At 35.6% G+C, this 24,215-nt stretch overlaps 1 protein-coding gene and 1 long non-coding RNA gene across 15 annotated transcripts in view; one reads left to right on the forward strand and one right to left on the reverse strand.

The window, feature by feature from the left end:
- Nucleotides 1–24,215, forward strand: part of LOC145727048 (uncharacterized) — a 33,145-nt gene that overhangs the window by 514 nt on the left and 8,416 nt on the right. For 6 of the 14 annotated variants that reach the window (XM_081976439.1, XM_081976445.1, XM_081976451.1 and 3 more), the window contains exons 2-10: nucleotides 18,971–19,078; nucleotides 19,168–20,571; nucleotides 22,469–22,579; nucleotides 22,713–22,769; nucleotides 23,032–23,100; nucleotides 23,179–23,268; nucleotides 23,497–23,559; nucleotides 23,887–23,982; nucleotides 24,048–24,181. In XM_081976439.1, the coding sequence (XP_081832565.1) occupies nucleotides 18,971–19,078; nucleotides 19,168–20,571; nucleotides 22,469–22,579; nucleotides 22,713–22,769; nucleotides 23,032–23,100; nucleotides 23,179–23,268; nucleotides 23,497–23,559; nucleotides 23,887–23,982; nucleotides 24,048–24,181 (2,132 nt within the window). Of the gene's footprint in view, nucleotides 1–8,711; nucleotides 8,748–16,485; nucleotides 16,609–18,970; nucleotides 19,079–19,167; nucleotides 20,572–22,468; nucleotides 22,580–22,712; nucleotides 22,770–23,031; nucleotides 23,101–23,178; nucleotides 23,269–23,496; nucleotides 23,560–23,886; nucleotides 23,983–24,047; nucleotides 24,182–24,215 lie in introns of those variants that run through there. The other 8 variants (XM_081976450.1, XM_081976453.1, XM_081976440.1 and 5 more) reach the window with 7 other exon arrangements.
- On the reverse strand, nucleotides 867–2,612 carry LOC145727083 (uncharacterized). The gene is made up of 3 exons (XR_014177773.1): nucleotides 2,453–2,612; nucleotides 1,286–1,644; nucleotides 867–1,222 (listed from the first exon to the last, which is right to left on the reverse strand). It is a non-coding gene; the product is annotated as an uncharacterized LOC145727083 (long non-coding RNA).

Genomic DNA, 24,215 nt, shown 5'->3' on the forward strand with positions numbered 1-24,215 from the left:
TTGGGGCGGAAACCCTTTTAGGCAGGTTTCCTTTTACTTGATTAGTTTGGTGTAAAATTTTGCTTAATGAGTGTAAAATTCGGTTCTTTATTAATTTTCAACGGTTTAAAAGAAATGTGTAACTTTGAATTGTCCATCCAAAAGCTGACTGTATTTATTGTTCCAAAAAGGCCGAGAGATAAATGCGCAATCACGGACCAGAATTAAAAACTAAAGTAGTAAAAATGAATTTTTTTGGAATTTGTCCAATACCTGTATCCTATCTAAAAATAAACAATTATTCGAAGAATCGAAATGCTGCCCGTGTGGTGTTTCATCTGTATTTTGGAATTTGTTCAGTTTAGAAGTGCATTATTCAGCCTTTTATTGTGCGTAGGCTTTTTTTGGCCATGGCTCACTTATTTTTCTAATTCAGTTACATTTAAAAATGTATTTGCTTAGATCACGTGATAAGGCCCGTTTAGGCAACAAGCCGGTCACGTGACTATGCTGTCAAATAAAGCCGTAATGATGTAATTGTTGCTGCTCTGCTTCATCGTCCACCAAAACGATATCAAATTAATTATTAGAGGTAGAATTAACTTGTCTACTGTTTCCTAAGATCTTTGTTTGGATTCCTATACGTTTTGATGAAGGATTGTTCAAATAGTACAAAAATCACTTAAGTTGTTTAACTAGTCCTAGTAGATTTGGAAACTCCTAAGTTTTTTTAGGAAATTTTAATAAACCCTAAAACTTCCCTACTTACCTAATGCTTGAACTGGGTAATTTTTTCCAAATGTTAACAAAGTGAGCTTAAGAAAGCAGCCTGATAATTATGTTGCAAACAAAGTCGCCTTACTAATTAAACAACAAACAATGCCACCTGAGATTTTTACGATCATCTATTACTTGGTTATTCTTGAAGAATTTAGTTACCTACAAACAGTATTTTATTTTTTTTTTAATTCTTTAAAATAATCAATCATTCTAAGTTTCACTTATAATATTCTGTTACACTTTATGGTATAAGAATATGTGTCTGGAATCTAGTTTTTTCTAGAGTTCACCAACACAAGGCAGCTGTTGATTGACGTCATTTGACCCCACAAGAAGCTTCCTGTGTTATGCAAAGTGGCTTAATTACCTCTAATTGTTGCTGCATTAAAAGCATGACAGCAATTCATCACTACCTGTTTGTGCCATGAGCAAAAAAAAAATCAAAACGGTTGCCGATTTGAATCTACAAAAAAAGCAACGTTGAGCAAATGGTTCTGTAAAGGAAAACAGCTTTATAAATACAAACCCTCATTAGTCTAGACTGCAAACGCATCCCATGAAAAATCACCATCGTCCGCGGGTTTTAACCTCGGCGTTAACTAACTATTCAAAGTGGTTCCGCTGAAATAATGACCTAACCAAGCCTTGAACCCGAAGCAGCTCTTTACGTTTTATAGTCCCTCTTCACTTTTCGCGTTACGGCCGTTTTAATCCTTTTTGCGCAACCTCGGTTCGAGTACTCAAGTCGAAAACGTCTTCTTTGTCTCGGCCTCGGTACCCTTTTTACAAGATTGGAAATTGAGCAAGATAGTGTATTGCACAACTAGGGTGGATATGAGGTCATTTTCGCACGAGAAACCATCGAAATGGGAGAGTAGTTTTTGCCTGAAAAAAAAAATCAGTAAGAACCTTCTTTTACTAGAATACTGTTATGCCGTAACTTATTTATACATTATCCGGCGGACAACAACCTGAAAATTAGCATTCCTAGAGAAAAAAACTCGAATAATTGACGGTTAATATAGTTTTAAAACCGTCCCAAATGAGGTTGATGTAGGCATTAACAATCTATCATTTACAGTAAAACTTGGTAATTGGCTGTGATAAAATTACAAGACGTGTACAGGATGTCGCCGATAAACACAGAACCACTTTTTCGATCCGTCTATAGCAAAAGCATTAACAGAATTCTCGGCTAAGGCAGAGTTTTTCTCGGACTGTATAGCTAAAGTATTATAATTGAGCGTGGTGTCGCTTTCCCAAAGAAGGAAGTGGGACTTTTCCGGTTCTCCTAGATAGCTCAATTATTTTTTGCTTAAAATGGCACCTGATTGGTTCAGCGGAACGCCTTCTGAATTACGACCGAAATTGTTTTGGTTGGACTCGGAAAAAGTGGGTACGTAAGTTACGAAACTCGCGTTTTATTATTTATACTGTCTGGAAATACGAACCGTGTATTTGTTTACAATGGCTCACTGGGTTTGCTGGCAACAAACGTATTTTATTGCAACATATAGGCGTTGGTTCGTCTTTATTAACTGCAATATTTGTACAACAGGCCAGGCTAGATTTCTACAGGGTTTTTCGAGGTTAAACGGTATATTTTTCTTTGTTGTCTACATGTGCAGCATTTTCGCAAATCTCAAGACAAATACTGCACATATGAACTTAATTTTGTATGTTTACTATTTACCTTTCACTGGGGTTTCTTTCCTTCAGGAATTCCCTCTTCAATCAAGGTGAAAAATGGGGGTTGTATGTGGTGTTCACAGTTCACACTATTTCCTTCACTGGTTCTTGAATTTTTACATACAAGCATGTATTGCTATCACACTATTAGTTCAGGTTAACTGGTTAGCACTAAAATATTTCCGCAAAACAGTTAAATTTGACTTAAAAGCAGTGTAAATAATAAAACTGTCTGAACAGCGTGCCTCCAAAAAACATGGCGGCACGCATTTGAAGTGTCAAGTGACAATGACGTTTTTAAGGAATTCTTCTTTTTTTAACCTCACTAATTCTACTTCTTAAAACTAGTGATGTACTAGCACTAGGGATGTGCTACATCGACGTGCTTTAATCCAAGCTTATTAGTGTAATTCAAACTGTGACTTTGTTCACTCGTTCTGTCACAGTCAAAACCAAACTCAATTTTAAGCTCGGCCGACGGCACCATAGAAATGAATCAGAAACGCACTTTAATAAGTCAATGGTGCTTTATTGGTTAGTTAACCTACTAACTTTGAATTGATGTCAAGAATGATGAAACTGAAGAGTGCATGCCTGGACAAAAAGTTGCTTATTTTTAGACATAGAGGGAGCTAAAAAAATATGTTTTATTAACTTAATTGTTATTTTAAGGAAATATGCTGAGTCAAAAAATTTGTCTGAGCTTTATAATGACGTTATGATGAATGCGCCATAATGGCATTTCTAATATTTCGACTGGTGAAGATTTATTTATATTGCCTACTTAAAATCGTCAAATTCTATTTTTGTAGTAAAATAAATCAAAGCTTTCCAAATCATCGACCAAAACAAAAGTCTTGTTTCGCCTGTAATCTGTATCGAAACATTCATAAAGTGACGTAATCGGCAATAACGTTTTAGCTGGTGAAGGAACTTTAATCTCGTGCCACTATACACATAAACAAAGTAACTTAAAAACCTATTTAAACTACTGGGGAACGTTGTTCTGTTCATCTGTTCACAGAATAAACAAACAAGTCGAACACCCCATTCCAAAATGATACACACGCAGCTTCTTTAAAAATCATCATCAAACGATTAACGTCTATTATCGACAATTATTATAATTATGCTGTTTATTAAAACGGCAACAATAATAGTGCGGCCCTTGACCGATGCTCGTTCAATTGTCTCGGTCTGTCCCGTCCATTGTTTTGTGGTCAAGAACGACCAGAGTGCGTATGCACAACAATCGCGATCGCTCGCTCCTGATGTGTCATGGCAATGTGGAGGTCGGCCATTTTTAGCTTTTTGACATTTGAATCGGTTACCAGCCAATGCGATCGTTGTGCCATCTCGTTAAGAACGAGGTCTTGACAGCCAGTCTATTCAAAATTTAGTAGTTTGAGTGTGTTAGGTTGTCAAGTGTCACTAATTTAGTGTATTAGAGCAAGATAGAAAATACAGTATAGTTTCTCACACTTGTCAATAAAGCTCCATGGAGCTATAAAGTATATCTTGAAGTTTTTTAAGTAACTGGGTGGGAAAAAAAAAACCAGAATTTTAGTAGTATTCTTTATTTCCGTCTCGAGCAAGAGTTGAAGGTCCTTTACAACATTGAAAAACTGAAGTAAGTGCGAAACGTCGGAAAATTTACAGTCGGCTGGCTCTCAATCATTAACGACCAGTCTGTTCCCACTGTGCCGAGTTAGTCGTTTCGAATTTATGTTAATCCATCGCTAGATGAATAACAAAACACCCGAGGGTGTGTGAAATTATTCGTGACTTTGAGCTACTTTAACTAAGCCCATTTAGAAAATTGCCGGTCGAAACAAATCGAACTGAAACCGATTAACTTGCTGGAAAAAAATGCAACTTAACGTTAAAAATAAACCGGTAGTTAAAGGCCAGTCGAAAAACCGGGTTTAAAAATAGAAGGCGCAAATAAAGTGTAACAGTCACCTACTATTAGTGAAAGATCGGTAGATTTGGCGTTGGGTGGGTGAAAGTAATCGAACGCTTCAAGCCAAATTCGCATAAATTAATTGGCAAACTGTCGCAATCTATTTTAAAAAAGTAGAATGAAATGACAAAGCCACTTGTGCCGGCACTCAAAGCACACGGAACACAGATAGTAAAACAGATTTCTAAAGCATTGGGTCACATGTTAACCTTAATGTTTTGCGTAAATCAGCAGCACTGTTCCTAGTTTGTGATTGGTCAAAAAAATTTGACGTTTAATGCGCCACGTTGCCAGATGTTAAGTTTTTTCATTAAAACCCGAATTTTACATACATTTTACTTCTTATATAGAAGTCGACGCAGTTTTTTAACAGAGAATTTTGAATAACAATATTAGTCAATATTGAGGTTTTTTTTTGTCTCTCTGTAAGCAGTTTTTAGTCAAGTCATCAACAACAAAAACAGCAAACGGTCAACTAGCAATCTGGCAACAACGCACACAACTCGTTAAACGCCGAGATCGAGAAGGTTTGTATCAGAATTGCGCTCAGTTAATAAGCGCGTGCGAGAAAGAGAGCGCTATAGATCGCACCTAATCGCTAAGCAATACGAATGCATTTTCAAAACGTCAAACTCACTGATGACGTGCATCGCTCCCATTGTGAAACGGAAATATTAAAAAAAATTCTTAAAAAACTACTTTCAGTTCTTTCATACATTTAATCTTCATCAATGAGATTGGATTTACTTATTATGTTGTTAGTGTAATCGTGTGTTACTTTTGAGACGATTTTCTTCCGGAAATTTGAAACTATTCAAATCTTCTAGGTTAGGTAATTTATAGCAGCAAAATTGGGTTTTATTTACGTTCAGGAAGTAATCTTTTTCAGGAAATTGCTGGAAAGTCTAGCTTCAATATACTTTTAAAAGTGTGGAAAATTTAAGATTATTCATGCCAGATCAGCATGACCTGTCAAAATATCATTGGACAAACGGTTCGAACAAGAAAAACTGGTAAATAGTTCTTATGTTATTACCAAGAACATTCATTCAAAATTATTTTTGTTGCTCTCACAATAAAGGATGCTTTAAAATGTAACTCACATACCTGTGCATGTAACAAGTTCCTAATAAGTTTATTGTATTAGAAAGCACTTGTACCTACCATTGAGTGTAGTGTTGGAGTAAAATCGTCCCACTTCAAAGTGTTCAACCACTGTTGAGTTAGATCCGGTTTTTTGTAAAGTAAAAAACTGACACGGTTGGGCTTTTTCCTGAATTGCTGTTACAGTGTGGCTTTGAAAACATTCATTTAATCCTCAAAAAACTCAATTTCCACAATACAAACAAACGCAAACTGTCACCACTATTTCCGCCATATTGGAATTTTTGACAAGCATCTTCTAGGCTTTCTGGTATAGTAGGCGGTGGTTTGACCAATCACAAACTACTCGGTCAGTGTGCTGTGATTTACAGAAATCCTGCACATGTGGATTGTTAACGCGCTTGTTATTATTATGATGAATATATGCGTTAAAACTCATTAATACCAATAAAAACAATTAGAAAAGTTACAATTAATAAATTTTAATCACATCAAGATTGATGACTGTCTTTAAAGCTCCTACTGGGAATAAATACAACATTCATTCGTGTCTAAGTGGTGATGCTGCCCATAAGTATTTCACAAAACAGAAAGTAAACGTAGTCGTAGATCAATCGCGTAATTACGGGAACAATAACAGAATTTCACTTGGAGTCGTATAAATTATCGATTAACGGGAATCAATCTGGTAAACCTTTCTCGTATTGTGTATTTATAATGCATTATTTAAACATAACTGCACGTCTCTAAAAACAGCCATTTTATTCCGTTTTCTTTGTTAGTAATCCGATTAAACTTGGAAATTCTAGTGCAAATCACGTACCGATTGTGCTTGACGATCGTTAAAAGGATTGAGGTCGGGTGAAAAAAATTCTTACGACTTCATTTTCATCTTACTTTACTTAAACTTGTGACTAAGTGAAAATGACTCAGCTCCCAGTTTGACACTAAGCGAAATGGCCAATAAATATACAGAGAGACATGTCGACCAGGACTGTATTTTTAGTGTTAAGAGCGCAGAAAAAAACCACGTGATGAAGCACGAACTGGCTGCTCGTAAACCGCAAATGAAATCATATTGTGAGCGAGAATGCTTGAAATACTCGGGCTCAAAAGTAAAGTTACAACTTCAAAGAGCTCACGATTTCCGGCTTCTTCCCGAAATAAATTCGTTGGAATTCGGGCAATGCGAAAAATCGCCAGACGACCAAATTATGTGTCTTAAAATCATCCAGTTCTGACAGTAAACTGGCATGCAACGCTTAAATGGTAATTGGAAATAATATCCAGCAAGTAAAAACATGTGTTCTGTACACACAATTTACAAATAATGTATTTAATATGGATATGCGGCCTTCGTGGTCATCTGACTAGACGCCTCGTTTTTTTTTCTTAAACTGGCCCCATTTCCCTATATACGTGAAAGTGGTACCACTCGTGTTGATTAAAACCAACTAAACAACTTAAAAAAAAAGTGTTATAGGTATTTGGTACGCCAATCTCGTATTGTACTCAATAGATCATCAACGTACGGTTTAGTATCATTAACTCAATAAAAGTGCAAAACCGTTTTATACACACATACAAAGTACAAAGTAGAAGGTACAGCCTTACTTATTCCCCATCTTGATTTATCTTTTCACCATCCGATGTACGCGAGGCTCATTAAATCGCTAACTAGCCGGCTTTTCCAGTTTCGACCAAGGGAAACTGAAAATTGCCGTTTAATAAGCCGTATAAAGGATACCGGATAATACGAAGGACGTGAATTACGCTCAATCACACAGAAAATAGTACAGCAAAGAATCACTGGCAACTTGACAAAAAATTTTACCATAATTACCTACGTGTAAGTTACAAATTAGCAATGTTTACATGACCTTTTTTCGGACAGGATATTAACAAATGAACTATGATACTAAACAATCTTTGTAAAAGCTTATTATCCAGCAGCAAAGCTCACATAAATCGAATAAATGAGACACTGAAATCCAAGCTTTGTAAACGTAGCCAACTACTCTTATAAATAAGTTGTGTTTATTTTTTTGGAGTAAATTTGCTATGAAAAATCAGTAAATGTGTTTAGCATTGTTTCTGGGAAACTAAATTATTTGCTAAAAAACATCTTAAGAAACTTTATTTTCCCTGTGAAAATTAAAGTTGTGCAGATGTTACAAGTAAATTGTGTAAATGCCATGATCACGTTAACAGCGTGGTATTTGCGGTAACTCACTAAAATAAACGAGAGTCTTTTCAATAAAATAAGTTTGTCCAGGACATTTTCCAAGTTTCCAGCGTTGCCACTGTTGCCAGTGTGTTCTTTCTGACATCTTTATTTTTATTTCTTAGTGTCCTGTCCATCATATAAATCCAGCAAAGAAGCCATCGCTACGTTAAGCCAGTTTTATAGGATAACTAGAAAATATAAAAAAATAAATTAATTCAGAAATTACATTTAGTATTCATTAAACAAAAAATACAGTGACTTAATAATTTACTTACTAATTTTAAACAGACTTTAATCGAAAGCGGTAAAAAAAATTTTGTAAAACTAATAAGCAAGACATGACCTCTCCAAGCACAGATCATTGTGATCATTTCAATGGTTTCCTGAAGTGACAGACTCGACAAGCAGTCGTCTTTGACAGTTGTCGGTTTTATCCATGTTGGCCGTGAATGTCTATCTACGATTTTTGCCGCATTTTCGGCGATTTTGCCATGTAAAAAGCTCGGTTTTCGGTTATTGAAGCAGGAAAAAATGTTTTTCATTATCTAAACGTCTGATTCCTTGTTGATGCCTGTCCAGTTTTGACTATGCGTCGACAAAAAGTGATGCCTATTTGTCTGTCTAAAAGACGCAGTGTTGTTTTCAGTTTATTTTTGGTGGATAAGGTAATTTATTACTATAGTTTGACAGATTATTCAAAAACATTTATTTTTATGTATATTTATAGTTCTATTAGGTATTATGTGTGTAAACAATTTTTAAAACATGCCAAAGGGGGATACAGATGTTAAATATGGGGTCAATGCTCTCGGCAACGGTGGAGAAACACTTTGCAAGTGACATTTCTCAGTCATCAACTGTCAAATTACTTTTCTTTTAGCAGACTGACAAATGTCACACCCGCACTAATCTTTCCCGGCAGCATTGAATGAATATACAGTGCAGTCACTAATATTTTTTTCCTTTCAGGTGAGGACGTGTTGACTTTTTAATCCTTGGAGTGCCGTAAGTACTTTTTATAGGTAACAATGTATTTTATGCACTTTAAAAATTTATTTCTAATTGAACTTACAACCCCATAAAACATGAATCAACTAACGGGTGTTCAATAATTGTTATGGTCGTAGTTGGCTGTGGTTCTAGCATGAACGTAGGGCCGTTGATAAGTTCGTATAATGGTTTGAAATGACAGCTGTCATATAATAATTGTTTGCAACAATTGCCATCCATAGGCGACCTGATATAACAATTATTGAACACCCGTCGCATTATTAACTATTAATTAACAGTAGATTAAGTAGTTTCCCTTTAATCCTCTGTAACTATTCAATAATTTCGATTTCTAAAAATATGTTGAAATCATACAAATGATCTTTTAACATCAGTTCCTGTTTTCGTACGAAACTCGCACCGTTACAAAAATTCGTAGAAGTGCAAAACGCGATAAGGCCATAACAGCATTCTTCGCTTATCGGTGGTACCATTGTTCATATTGACTCATAAAGACAATAATAAGCTTTTATCGCGCAGTAGTACCAGTTCGAAAGCGGTCTAAAGACAACAATTAATCAATGTAAACAGCGATTGGTTCATTTGTCCTCTTTGGTCGGCTGTTTATTTATTTCTTCTCTCTGTTTATCGGACTTGTCTAATAAAAGTGTCACTCGAGAAGATATGACTGAAAACAGTCGGGCGTAAAAATATTTCCGAACGTAAATACAGGTTGGCGCGAAACCCTTTTATCCAAAACCTACATAAATAATTGCTCGAACGTTGTTAAGCCAAGTCGTAGTCCAAGCAGTACAACAAAAGGAACAAAAATGTATAAAATGGGAAAGAGCAGAAGAAACCTGTTTGGTTCTTTTATTCTTCACTTTTTTTTATTCGTACGCCCGGTTGATAAACCAGGCGACGTTGCCGGATTTCAGTAAAAGTACCATGTAGATCTGGCTTTTAAAGATATTTTGGATGCAACAATCTAGCTAATTAAAGTGTTTATTATGGCCCGTTCCGTCAAAAACTACACACCAAAATGAATTGGGAGCGGAAGTAGATAAACATCGCAAACGTACGAATTAGCCGGACCGGACAGAAAACCCATCACCATAAGAAAGCGAGCGCACAAATTGAAATTTCAGATTCAGTAAGCGATTGTAATTGGATAGTTTCGTATTGCAAAACTGATTTTTTTACTTTTGCTCAAGGGCGGAAAATAAACAGCGTTTATTGGTAAATAGAGAAAGGAAAGTCGGCACATGAACCAACTCGTAAAACCCGGAATAATAAAATCGAAAATTTTATACCAGTTGGTTTATTAGAAATGGAAACTCGTTTAGAATTTCACACAGGTAAAGCGGAAAATTTAAATGTCAAAAAATTTGTTTGCCTTTCCATAAAGTTAGAAATGATACACAGTTAGAGCTCGAATCAGCTAAGAAAAGGCCACAGGCGTCATCAAACGATGATGTCACGATCTCTGTACGTCTCGCTTTAAATATTGCTGCTCTCGTTACTTTCCAAGTTGTTGCAGCCAGTCAGTGGCGTGCTATTATTTTATCAGTAAAATGAAACATTTTCGTCGTTTTTAATAAAGAAAATAAAAGACAACAAGTTTTTCAAAGGAATGGAAACTCCTTCTGCTTCTTTCTTCATAAATTGTAAGACGTTACTGACGATTTCACGGCCTTGGCTGTATATGATAACACCTTTCTTTCCAACCTTTTTGAAAGACATTTTGACAAAATAACGTTTTTTATTCATAACACTATGTGAACTTCAACTGCGACCATCAACAATACAACCAAAACACCAGACTAAAACGGAACCTAACCTAACCCCCTAAGTCTCCCTGTCCGCCACTACATTTTTTTAAACTTGGCAACACCGTTTAGAGTGCCGGCTAGTAAAAGCATATAAAAAGGTCCAAATATACCTGGCCGCTGCCGCATCTGTTTTAATTGTGTCCAAGTAAAAACCGTACTACGTTGCCAAGTGGCTTTTTGACCGCTTAACAATATATTTTCGGGAATATTTTAATAGGACGCCTCTGATTATATCTAATGCGACGGCAACTGTAGAAGGAGAAAGAAATAGTTTTAAAAACTGCGTCATTGATGATGCGGTGGCCTTTTCTCATCTGATTCGAGCTCTAACAATCAATAAAAAATTGGAAAAATTATATTTTTGCAAAAAGTGCAATTTTGGCAAATTTTTATTTTGCTCCAGGACGGTTCCAATGCACAGCAAAGGACATATTTATACCAAAGGACCTTAAATTAGGTAAAATAATTACAAAAAAGCATTTTTTAGTATTTTTTACCCTCTTTCTAATGGCGTTTTAGTGAAATCTATAAGAGTTCAAATAAAAAAGTTACAATCATTCAAAAATGGTTTACATACTTTTTACAGAAAATTCAAAATGACGGCCTGGAACGCCATTTTGTCTGTCATTTCTTGAAACTACGCAATATTTCCTTTAAAATAAGGTGCGAGTCAATATTTTGACAGAAAATTCAAAATGGCGGCCTGCGACGCCGTATTGTCTGCCATTTCTTGAAACTACGTGAAATTTCCTTTACAATGAGGTGCAAGTCAATATTTTGACAGGAAATTCAAAATAGAGGCCTGGAACGCCATTTTGTCTGTCATTTCTTGAAACTACTTGAAATTTCCTTCAGAATGAGGTGCAAGTCAATATTTTGACAGGAAATTCAAAATGGCGGCCTGGAAAGCCATTTTGTCTGTCATGTCTTGAAACTACGTGAAATTTCCTTTACAATGAGGTGCAAGGTGCAAGTCAATATTTTGGCAAAAAATTCAAAATGGCGGCCTGGAAAGCCATTTTGTCTGTCATGTCTTGAAACTACGTGAAATTTCCTTTACAATGAGGTGCAAGGTGCAAGTCAATATTTTGACAGGGAATTCAAAATGGCGGCCTGGAAAGCCATTTTGTCTGTCATTTCTTGAAACTACGTGAAATTTCCTTTATAACGAGGTGCAAGTCAATATTTTGACAGAAAATTCAAAATGGCGGCCTGGAACCGTCAAAAAATACAACTTTTTTATTTGTCAAGTTACAGTTGACGTCTCGGTGTCATTTTATGTTAAAATTTCCCAGAAGAGACGCTGGTGCAGTCGGTTTTTTGATATCTCAAAAACTAACAGAGTTAGACCTAAAATTTAACATTTTAACCATTTCTTTGCCACGAACTCGGCCGGATTAAGAGATACATGAAATCTGACTGAAATCTAAAGGGTAAAGGAAATTTGACGCCCTCTAGCGGCCAAACGGTGTTATCAAGCAACTGATGTGGGAATATTTTTGGAAACCTTGAAATCTGATCTATCTTTTGTTTTCTATGACATTTTGACGTAACTTGTCAAATAAAGGAATAATTTAGGGTCAAAGCAACGAGTGTCACAAAATATGTGATGTTATGGTGAAAGAATTTTAACGCCCTCTAGTGTCCAAATGGAGTTATCACTCAAATCATGTGGGGTTATTTTTAGAAAGCTTAAAATCTGCTCTTTTCTATGACATGTACGTATCTTGTCAAGTAAGGGAGTAATTTAGGGTCAAAGTGTGTCAAAAAATATGCTATTTTTATAAAAAGTGCGATTTTGGCAAATTTTTTATTTGCTCCAGGACGGTTCCAATGCACAGCAAAGGACATATTTATACCAAAGGACCTTAAATTAAGAGAAATAAGTACAAAAAAAGCTTTAAAATTTTGCATTTTTCAAAAAAGTTGAAAGGACAGTTCTAAATTCCTAATCAAAATCAACGTAAACAAACGGAGAAATGACAGCTAGAATGCCCGAAACTGTTTTCAAAACTGATCACCAGAGGGAGTATCTCTTATCTTAAAACGCCAATTGCCATTGTAAAAAAATTAGGTTAAAATTCAAAAACTAGGCTTATTTTTGGGTTAGGTTAGGTTAGAGTGGGTTGGGTTAGTTTAGTTAAATTTCGGTTACAAAAACATTCTGTGGAGTGTAGTTAAAGAGAATCTAGACTAAAGTTTTTTTTAAACTCGATTGATAGACGACTAAATGCAATTATTCAGCAACAAGGAAATCCAATACAAAAGAATACTTTGGAATAGATCCAAAGTGTAGTTCAGAGAATTGCATAAAGTGCACCTGGCAGTCAATAAATAGAACAACAATAATCACAATTAAAATTGTTTTACACTACGTACAAATTTGTAGTTCACTTTATAATAGTGATAATTCACATACCTTTCCGTAATTTGTACAAAAGCTAGTGGTTAACATTGTCAAGTCATAAGAAACTACTCAAATGGAAAGCAATGAACTAGAATCTAAATTTTTACGAACGCTTTATTGAATATGTATGTTTCTCGAACTCCTAAGATTCCTAACAGATTGTATGCAGATGATCAAAAGGATATTATGCAGAAGCGCCTCTCCTTAAAAAGGTCCGAAGAATGCCAGCGGTAATCATACAGCGATTTAAGAATGGCCGTTTTAAAGTGAGGCATGTCATAATCCTGATTATCGCGATAGGATGAGCCGATATTCTGAGCTGTCTTGTTGGAATTTGTTAAATTGGTGTCGTTATAGTAAAACGAGAGGATTTATTTCACTCATATTGGTTAGCTTTAAGCCTTCCGTTTAGCATTCCACGGTTCAGTTTTTTTTTATAGACTACTTCAAGAGCACTTTGTGCTTTCTCAGATCCGCATTAAAAGATTTCGTAACGAGAGAGTTGCATAATGCCTTCCAAACTTGCATTCCTGCCGTCTATTTATAAATCACAGAAGCCGATATAGAAATAAACCAACAAAGTTCACCAGGCTATATGATTTAATTTCAACCTTCAGGATAGTTTCGTCTTAAATCCGCAATCCTGATTGGTAGTTGGAAACTGTCAATTTTCGAAGCGCCGAAGCGTTTCGGGTTTACTGGCTCGGTACGGGTTATTGTATCAATTCGTATAGGTTCAGACCTCCGTGACCCTAATGGCGTTATTCGTAACGAATGACCGATCAACAAATTCGATAATCATAACTTTAAATGAGCTTTTAGAATTTTTTTCTCGCTCGACAGCGTCACGCTTCATTTATAATTCAACGATTTGGGACCAGATGCGCTTTGAGCAAGAAGTATATTATTACGGTCCGTACTCGATCAATTTGTCGCGAGCCAAGTGGAGAAGATGCGGCGGTACCGTTTTTCTTATTGTTGTCTCGTCCACGTCATCTTCAAAGGGTAAGCTACGTTCCTAGAATCCGTGACTCAGGCTGATTCATCTCTGATTTTTAAAACCGCAATTTTTACATATTTAATCGGTGGTTTATAGTTGTTAAACCTTCGGAGAAAAGCTAATTTGATGAAGATTGAGAATTTGAGGAGCTATACCACTGGACTTATAAATATTGATTTTATTGTTTCTACTAGTTCCAGTAGTGATGAAAGTTTATTAGGAAAGTCGGACGATATACGCATAAAGAAGACGCTGAACAAGTATTACAAAGTTGAAGGACGTAAAACGTTTCATTTTCTAGTTCAAACACATGTTGTGCATTTCCGTTTCACGTTACTTTGATGCTTCTTACAATAGTTGAAGATTGCCTTGCTCTACCATAAGACATTCATGCATGGTGGTCCCTATGTTAAGAATTAGAGTAGTTTGGATTTTATGAGAAACAGAAATTTGTAACTTCAGCCAGAACTTCTTCTGTGACGTAATTTTACAATGTTCATCATCTGATCTTTTTAGTAAAAAAAAAAAAGAACCGGTGTTACGTGATACAACGGTATTTCTGAACACAACCCTGCTAATAAAATAGATGAACGTGCTCTGTGTGTCAAACCGTCAGATCGAAATGTCAATTGTTTGATGTTTCAAACCACCGCCTACTATACTAGAAGGTGCTTGTCAAAAATTCCAATATGGCGGGAATAATGGTGACAGTTTGTATTATGGAAATTGAGTTTTTAAGGATTAGATTAATTTTTACGGTTTAAAATCAAGACTTGAGGTTATTTGCGTTAAGTTATGCTTGTTTGCTGCCGTTCATAAGTTTTTCAAGCCACATTGTAACAGCAATTCAGGAAAAAGCCCAACGGTGTCAGTTTTTTACTTTACAAAAAACCGGAGCTAACTCAACAGTGGTTGAACACTTTGAAGTGGGATGATTTTACTCCAACACTATACTCAAATGGTAGGTACAAGTGCTTTCTAGTACAGTAAACTTATTAGGTACTTGTTACATGCACAGGTATGTGAGTTTCATTTTAAAGCATCCTTCATTGTGAGAGCAACAAAAATAATTTTCAATGAATGTTCTTGGTAATAACATAGAAGCATTTACCAATTTGGCTTACCTAGTTTCAAGGATTTACAGATTTTCTTACATTTAACAGTGTTTAAACTAGTTGTACTTTCCAGGACAAATGTTCTAACCAATTTGTTTAGGCTGGACTTGATTGTGTATAAAAATCTCTATCTATACATATCTAGATCAGGAATGAACCTTTTTTTTGATTTTTTACTCACAACTTGCAATCAACTACACGAAATAATAAAAAAAATACATATTTCTTACTGCATCTGCATACGTTTGTGTATAAAACGAATTTTAGGCTTTCTAGTATAGAGGGCGGTGTTCAAACTAATGGTAAGTCAACATGTGCCACATTTCTGATTGGTCAAAAAAAATTTCCTCTCTTGCTATTGACACTTGTGGTCAATGTTTTAATATCAATGAAACCATACTAATTATTTTGAAACTAATGCTTCAGTCAAAAATAGCAAAAAACTTCATAAAAAATGTGATAATCTGTCTGACTTGACACATGTCACTTATGAAGCTTTTTGCCATCTTCGTCTGTAGCTCTAGTTTGGAAATGTCTCTTTTTGTCATTGATTTCCCAGGGACAATTTTAATATACCTATTATCCATACTGTATAGGGAGCTCTCACAGTTACAGACTCGCTTTATCGCTAGCAATGTGCAATCATAAAAACCGCAATAGAATTCCGGTAAAAATCGATAAAATGGTTTTATTGGACGTTTAATGGGTGTTTACTCGCCTGCTCGACGTTAAAAATGTACATGGTACGAATCTCTTTATGTTAGCCACTCAACAATTTATTGAGGTAGTTTTGCTTAATATTTTCTAGGACTTTTACATAAATAACGAGTGGAAATTCAGCATTTTTGCCAACCTTGTGTGGATTATAAGTCTGTCATTTTGTGATACATCTGCTAATATTGGTCGTTTGGAGGTGGAAGACACCTTGGTCCAGCTTGACCATGTCGTGTAGCTCTCATTTGAAAGTTTAAAGATTGTCAAGTAAACGTCTTAATTTATCTCATAAGTACTAAACTAAACCGGTCACACACTTCTGCCGAAAATAATTCAATAAATAGTTGGGAACAAATTTTGAAAACTAATCGAAATAATTACTTTAGTGATAAAAAGTAACTCGTTAAAGACCGATAAACGAATCATTGAGCAGAGTGAATAAAGTCCGTTTTCACACGGTCGTAGACATGACACAATTTGAAGAGAATGACGTTCTTTTTAAACAGTTTGTAGCGACAGGGTATGCAGCCCGCCGAACATACAGTGGTAACGCGGGTTGCCGTGCATCATCTGACGTGCAAAAGACAGTTGACAAGAGAGTGTGAATGTTGACAGTATGTGGGGGTTTTTTGTTAGAAATTTTGTGTAGTTGTTTTATTAATTAAAAATACAGGATTTAAACGTAAAAACGGCTACAAGTTGTGTTTAATAGTGAAATGGTGGGCTTCGCCAGTAAAATTAATAGGATAGCGAAGTAAACAAAAACCGCAGTTTTTTTCCAGTAACAACTTTAACGGCCCCATTACAGGTAATCAGAATGCCCACCTGTGAAGGATTCGCTGCGGTCGCAAAGCCCCCTTTTAATAAACAATCAAAGCTAATTACCGACTGACTATTATTTTCACTATTCAAATTATTTATATTACGGTAACCAGTTATAATGGTTCTTTTTTGTTGTTCTTTTCTCTCCTCTTCACACGCGCGTTTCACCTTGAACCCGGTTCTCGGTCATGGTGTCGTTTTTCAGTGTCATTTTATACGAGGGAACGCGAATGTATCCTAATGTTCTAGAGCTCGAATCAGCTAAGAAAAGGCCACAGGCGTCATCAAACGATGATGTCACGATCTCTGTACGTCTCGCTTTAAATATTGCTGCTCTCGTTACTTTCCAAGTTGTTGCAGCCAGTCAGGAAACTCCTTCTGCTTCTTTCTTCATAAATTGTAAGACGTTACTGACGATTTCACGGCCTTGGCTGTATATGATAACACCTTTCTTTCCAACCTTTTTGAAAGACATTTTGACAAAATAACGTTTTTTATTCATAACACTATGTGAACTTCAACTGCGACCATCAACAATACAACCAAAACACCAGACTAAAACGGAACCTAACCTAACCCCCTAAGTCTCCCTGTCCGCCACTACATTTTTTTAAACTTGGCAACACCGTTTAGAGTGCCGGCTAGTAAAAGCATATAAAAAGGTCCAAATGTACCTGGCCGCTGCCGCATCTGTTTTAATTGTGTCCAAGTAAAAACCGTACTACGTTGCCAAGTGGCTTTTTGACCGCTTAACAATATATTTTCGGGAATATTTTAATAGGACGCCTCTGATTATATCTAATGCGACGGCAACTGTAGAAGGAGAAAGAAATAGTTTTAAAAACTGCGTCATTGATGATGCGGTGGCCTTTTCTCATCTGATTCGAGCTCTACATGTTAATAAATCGCTAATGAGCAAATATGTTAAACGGAATGAATTGTAATGGGTTTTCGCCTCGGTACCATGTCAAGGCCCGCTCAAGTGCGTAAAGAGTTACAAAAAAAGCGGGGCGCAAATATAAAAGTGAAAACTCATCAAATGGTTCATCGAATTTTAATATTAACAAAATTGCGCCACCTCACAAAACCAAAACAAATACCGAATGCATTTTAACGCTTAATATGCAAGACGGTTACGCGCAATCATAACATTACCAATTTGTGATTGTAATACAATTGAAAGTTCCAACGTGCGTTAAACAATATGGATTATAAAATTTATTGTTGTACAAGACTTCCACTTTAGATTAGTTCGTATAAGGTGTGCGTATTAATTTAATTTTTAGACCCACACCCAACCAATGCTTAGAGTTGGCAACGTTGCCCACACACTTTTGATTATTTCAAATTAAGTTTAAATGTGGAAAATTGGGTAAATGAAATTTAGACAGTTGCAAAAAACTGAATTGTAAGAAACATGTCACGTGACGTTGATAATGTCATTTTGAGTTTGCAGTACTGTAAAGGCCAGTTGACATTAAATAATAGTCAAATAATTGAGTTGTTTTAGTATTCATGGCACCAACACTGTTTATTTGACAGTTGGTCACCAGAAATCAACTGTGCTTTCTGCTAAAGCACCGCCTACTATACTAGAAAGCCTAGAAGGTGCTTGTCAAAAATTCCAATATGGCGGAAATAGTAGTGACAGTTTGTATTGTGGAAATTCAGTTTTTTGAGGATTAGATGAATTTCTACCGTTTAAAATCAAGACTTGAGGTTATTTGCGTAAGATATTTTCACAGTTCACATTGTAACAGCATTTCAGGATAAAGCTAACTAAAGAAAACCGCTAACGCCGCCATTAAAAGTGACATTTTAGGCTTTCTAATATAGAGGGCGGTGAATCATTTGACCAACTGTCCAATGACGTCACCTCTGACACATACGTCACTTATCTCCTAAAAAGCATGAGTTTGTTGCTTTTTCTTGACCAATCACCTACCACAAACGATGCTCTGATTTACGCAAATACTGCAAAGATGGAGTTTTTAAACGATTGCGTTAATGAAACAGACTTGACAGTCATAATGTAAGCAGAGAATAAAGTTCCTGTTACCTGAGATCAGCAAAATTGTTCGTTACGCACGGTTCTGTATTTATTTTCGCCCGTTTCCATTGTAATAACGTAAAATGTTTCTAGTGTGGAAAAAATTACCGCTAATTTACTTTACCGTAACGTTTCGTACTTGATTATTCATTTAAACACAGACATTGCAAAACCAAAGAAATGTATTTAACCGCGGCACAAACTGGACTGACTACCCATTATTAAAAGATGTTTGGTATCTAAAACGATTTAACTATTCCTATTCAAATTTCGGACTAATGTTTTTGTCGTCTTTCAGATGGCTGAAACGGTGAAAAAGTCCCGAATAGTAAGTGATGAAGAGAAAGACTTGGAAGAAGCTTTACTGGAAGAGTTTAACATCAGGCTAAAAAACTGCATGAGCCAAGTGTGTATTTTCGATGTGGAACTGAAAAACGTTCCTCAATTTTTCTAACCCTCAGCAGCGTTGTGTGTGTTACTAACCCTAATTTCCAGGACGATCTTCAAATTGAAGGAGACCAACCGGAGCCAGACAATACCTACGAAAACGTCTCCCCGCCACAGACTTTTTCACCCAAAAAACACATTACGGACACGCAAACATTCGTACAAACCGAAAAACAGGAAAACTATTACGAAGTTCCAAAACCCGTCGAACAAAACGGGAACGAAGAACAAATTTACGAATGTATTCCAGAGAAGACTGAATTTTTGGACCAAAATTATGTCGAAATGGTAGCTACTAAGGTCGAGCAAATAGATTTAAGTTCAAGTATTGTTCATCAGGAGTACGAAACCTTAGGCATGTCAGAAGACGCTACTTCGAATCTCTACGAAAGTGTGGAACTAAAATTACCAGAGGAACCTTTGAACCAGAGAGTAACTCCTACGTTAAATCTTCCCACCACGTGCTTCACGGATTGTAGCGAAGAAAAGTCGCCTGACAAAGAAACGAAAAATTCTTCAGTAAAAGATCGAATGTTGCTGAGCTGCGACGAAACTTCCACATTGCTTTTTACGCAAACGGTCACGTCCCCCATGCTAACTCCCAGTGAGGAGAACATCGACTTCCTCAAAGGCTTCCAGAGAGAAAGTACTGTATCAGACAGCACCAGCTCACCTCCTAAAGAACCCAACACCGGTAGCCCTGATGTTTCAGAAACCTTAGAAGACGAAAAAGCCCCAGATAATTTCTACGAAAACACCGAATTTTACAAAAACACCACCCCAGAAAACACTTATGAAAATTTGGTATTAGCGGAAGAGAGCAGAGTTAATGACCCAGACCCGGATGAAGGTATTTACGAGCACCTAGAAATTGTTAGAGACAAACCGGAAGAAACTGCCGTTACTGAAGATGTCTATCAAAACATTGAAGAAGTGCTGGGGACTGATGAAAGCTTGCAGAAGCAAAACGCTAAGAGTCAAGATACAGACGACACCAGCTTAGAAGAGTTTATCAGAACTGAACGTGAAGTTTTGGAAAGCGAAGATGTAGTGGATAAAGTTCCCGTAACAATAGTCGAAGACAGTTTAATCTGCAAAAATCCTGAGGCTGACAAAACTAAGGACGAAACGGCCACTGCAAAAATAACCACTGAAACCTACAAAGAGCTGATTTATCACCACAAATCTGAAACCAGCTCGAATTACTACGAAAAGTACACCGAGGTGGTATCCAAACGAAGCGACTCGATTGGGAATAGAGAGAAAGATACTGAAACCGTACCAGCTGAAATTGTCAAGAACTTAAAAAGTCAGTTTTTGAATAAAACGGTGGAAAGTCACAAAACAATCACAGCCAAAAAAGACCAAGACACCAAAACTGCTCCTAATTTGATTAACCAAATCAAAACTCGTTTTGAAGGATCAACAGATGAAGGAAACACTACGGAAGATGTAAGTGGACTTTATTTACGATGCAACCGTATTTTATTAGAATGAAGAGGGTGGTATTATTTGAAAAAAAAAGTCAATCCAAAGGTATACACACTGAATGTAGTAGATGCATGTTTCCGTTTAGAGTTGCGTGTGTTGTTTTTTGCTTTAGTTTCTTTGTTGACTTAATCAAGTTGCGCATTTAACATGTAAGTTGGCTGGGTAGAAACTATAAATTCACTTTTTGTGACTATTTTTAACTTCTCAAGCGTTTAGAATTAGAGTTACGTTCGAAGGTTGTTTCACGTTAATTACTCGCCTTCAAGTTCATTTACAATGTGGTAATAGGATAGGACTTCCTTTAAAGTTCATATTGAAATTCAAAATTAATGTGGGCTTTACAAGTGAGCTCTTAATTTTCCCTTATTCTCCCTTTACGCTAGTTTATGCTTAATTAAAAATTATGGCAAACTAATGAGTTGGTTGGTGCTATTAAGTAAAATTAAATTCATATAGACATTTACAGGGGTTGTAATACAATAAAGAATTTTTCTTGTAATAATTGAAAGTGACATTAACATGTTAATATCCCTGTTAATAAGGTGAAGCAGTGTATGTATGAATTCTTTCGAGTCCCAGGGGTCGCCACATGTTCACATTTGATGGTCGTCAGATGTCATTTTTACGTTTCTATTGTCATGACAGATTTTTAAAAGCGCCATCTGTTGGTAGAGTTGCATAAACTGGTATTGGCGCGCTTTTTGAATTAAATTAAGTCCTTATTTCATGGTTTTGGTTCAATAAACAGGTAAATAAAACAAAGTCCAGTGTATACAAAATATATTATATGTATTTTAAGGAAATGAACATACAAAACATATACTCTACAAAAATAATAAGCTTTTGGTTAGTAAGTTGGTGCAAAACCCAAGACTATAGTTAAGAATAGATCATAAAGCTATACTTTGTACATAAAACATACACATACTTTATACATTATTTCTATTAAGTACTATTATTAGTAGTACCTAGGTAGTGCAAAACTAGGATATTAAAACAAATACAATTATTAACTTTGAAGTCATAGTGGTTTAAACGCACTTACACTATACAAAAGAATACATTAGTTTTCCACTATACTTACCAAAATAATCGTCATTAACTAAGAAGCTAGATATTGACTTCTACAATTCATTAAACCTATTTTCTTTTGCCTCCTTGAAAACCTCTTATAGTAATCCTCTTACTACCTTAACATTATATCGAATAAAAATAAACTTTACTTGACAACTTACCTGCTATAAATTTCCATATTAGAACCATAAGTAAACCATAAAAATTTCCATAAAGAACATAGAACATGCACCCCTTTGTGGTACATCCTGCCTTGCCCATAGTGACAAAATTCTTTGTAAAACCCAGCCAAAAGCTAAAAAACGATACTAAAAAAACCTATTGACTTGTCAAAAAAAATTTGTCAAAAGTTGTTTACATCCTTTTCATTTTGTTTTGCTTAACCACAAAACCATCTAGATCCTAGATGTAAAAACAATACAGTGGCTCCCCCTGGGTCTCGAAAGAATCCAAAACAAGGCTTCACATTGCCTATTTGAGATTAGTGGGCCTGAACAAACTGAATTTAAGATTGAGTGAAAATGTCTGCCAGGTATTAGATGAGAACCCATGGTGGTATGAAACAGAAAAAAAAAAAGACAAATATAAATGACACTACTAAGCAAAAACAGTGGCAATTCTGTTTTTCTTGTGTAAATCATCACCATCAAAATTAGTTTTAACACTTTTGATTAAATTAGATAAAAGAGAACAGCCATTAGCTTCTTTCATAATTACACTGCTCACACAATTTAAATATACGATTACAAAGTGGAAAGTATTTCAATATTTTTCTTTTCTTTAGAGTTCTGAATATTCAGAAACTATTGTAGAGACCAGCGCGCCTGGCGAACACACAATAAAAAAGAAAAAAGTGAAAAAGACCAGGAAAGAAGAGAAAGAGAACATTTCAGTTGTAAGTTTTTGTTTGTGTTGTTTTTGGTTGGTTGGTGTGTTTGTGTTTTGTTTTCCTTTTATTTTTTCTTCTTTTTTGATTTTTTTGTCGAAGATTTGCTTGTTGCTATTGAGATTGTGTGTACTAATTTTAGACTGAGAATGGAAACGTAGACGGGGAGTACTTTTACAATGTTAGCGTCAAAAGTTTGGTAAGATTTGCACTTTTTTTTTATTATATTTATTGCTTTGGCAAAATTACTGTCATAAACATAAATTCAACAAAAATCCTGATATATTTGCACTTGAACTGGAAATAACATAAGCTTCTTAAAATAACTTTGTTTATTTTGTTCTCTCGTTTTGCCTTGCCAGATTTCTAGTTAACTAATTTTTTTTTAAATATTATCGGCCTTATTTTTGCATGGCTGTGATTTTGTTTACTAACGCTATTTTTTTTTTTGTTTTATTCAGTGTAGATCGTTTGGCGATTTAACAAAATTAGAGAAGGATAGAAATAATAGAAAGAATTTCGATCGAACGGTAAGATTGATAATTTTTGCGATATTCGTATACGAGGAACATGCATGCAATCATTGAATGCTTTTTTACATTTTGTAGCGTACTAAATCATTGACAGAGGTGGTAAATCATTCTAACAATAAAAACAACATCGAAAACGTCTTTTCTGGAGTTTCAGTGAGAACTTTGGTAAGGATAACACTTAGATTTCTTGAATTGTTGGATCGTAACTTACTTATCTGTTCTTCCTTGCTAAATTAAGCAAAATTACAATCAAACTATAGGGAAGTAACGTCTCGATCCAATACTATCACGAAGGCTTTTCTAGTTCAAATTGTGTGCTATTTATTTATTTGTTTATTTAGTTACTAACCCCTGATAGTTTGCATGTTTTTTTGTATGTATGCCAATATGTAGAAAGAAAGGTTTAACGGCGCTGGAACTAACAATAATAGTTGCCGATTCGAAAAGTGGAAAGGGGTAAGTGCAACAGCATTTGCGTAAGTTTTACTTAAAGGCTTTAAGGGTTAGGGGGGGTTGAAACTATTTAGTTGGGTCTTGAACGTGAAAATTACTCTAAAATTTACAGAATGGTAAGTAACATTTTCACTTTCAAGTATGACTTCTAGGGGGAGGCTTTTAAGTTAGAAAGTGTTTCATACTGTAGAATATGATTTTTCTACCTTTAAAACAAACCAGCCTACTCTAAATGCAAATTACAGTATGAAATACTTTATAATATGGTGTTTGGTTAGTGGACGACCACCAAACTAATTACCATGTAAATTAACCAAAATGTTTTTTTAGAAATCGAGTTTCTCCAAGTTTGATGCCCTCCAGAAAAAGAACATCTTGCATGTGCGCTCATCTGATTCCGCCAAAGCCCAGGAAAAGTTCAGCAATGTAAGTATTTACCTAAAAAATGTTAATTTTAGCCCGTAACTTATTCTACAAATCGTATTTTTTAGGGCGCCCAAATCGAACTATCGACCAATTGCAAGGCTTGCGGAAAACAAGTTTTCCAAATGGAACAGATCAAGGCGGAGAGAGCGTTGTGGCATAAAAATTGCTTCAGATGCACCGAGTGCAGCAAACAGTTGACGTAAGTAGTTTTAAATTGCCTATAAAAAGTGGAC

The sequence above is a fragment of the Ips typographus genome, linkage group LG3, assembly GCF_016097725.1.
Source record: "Ips typographus isolate SLU linkage group LG3, UJ_Ityp_2.0, whole genome shotgun sequence".
NCBI classification, from domain to species: Eukaryota; Metazoa; Arthropoda; class Insecta; order Coleoptera; family Curculionidae; genus Ips; species Ips typographus.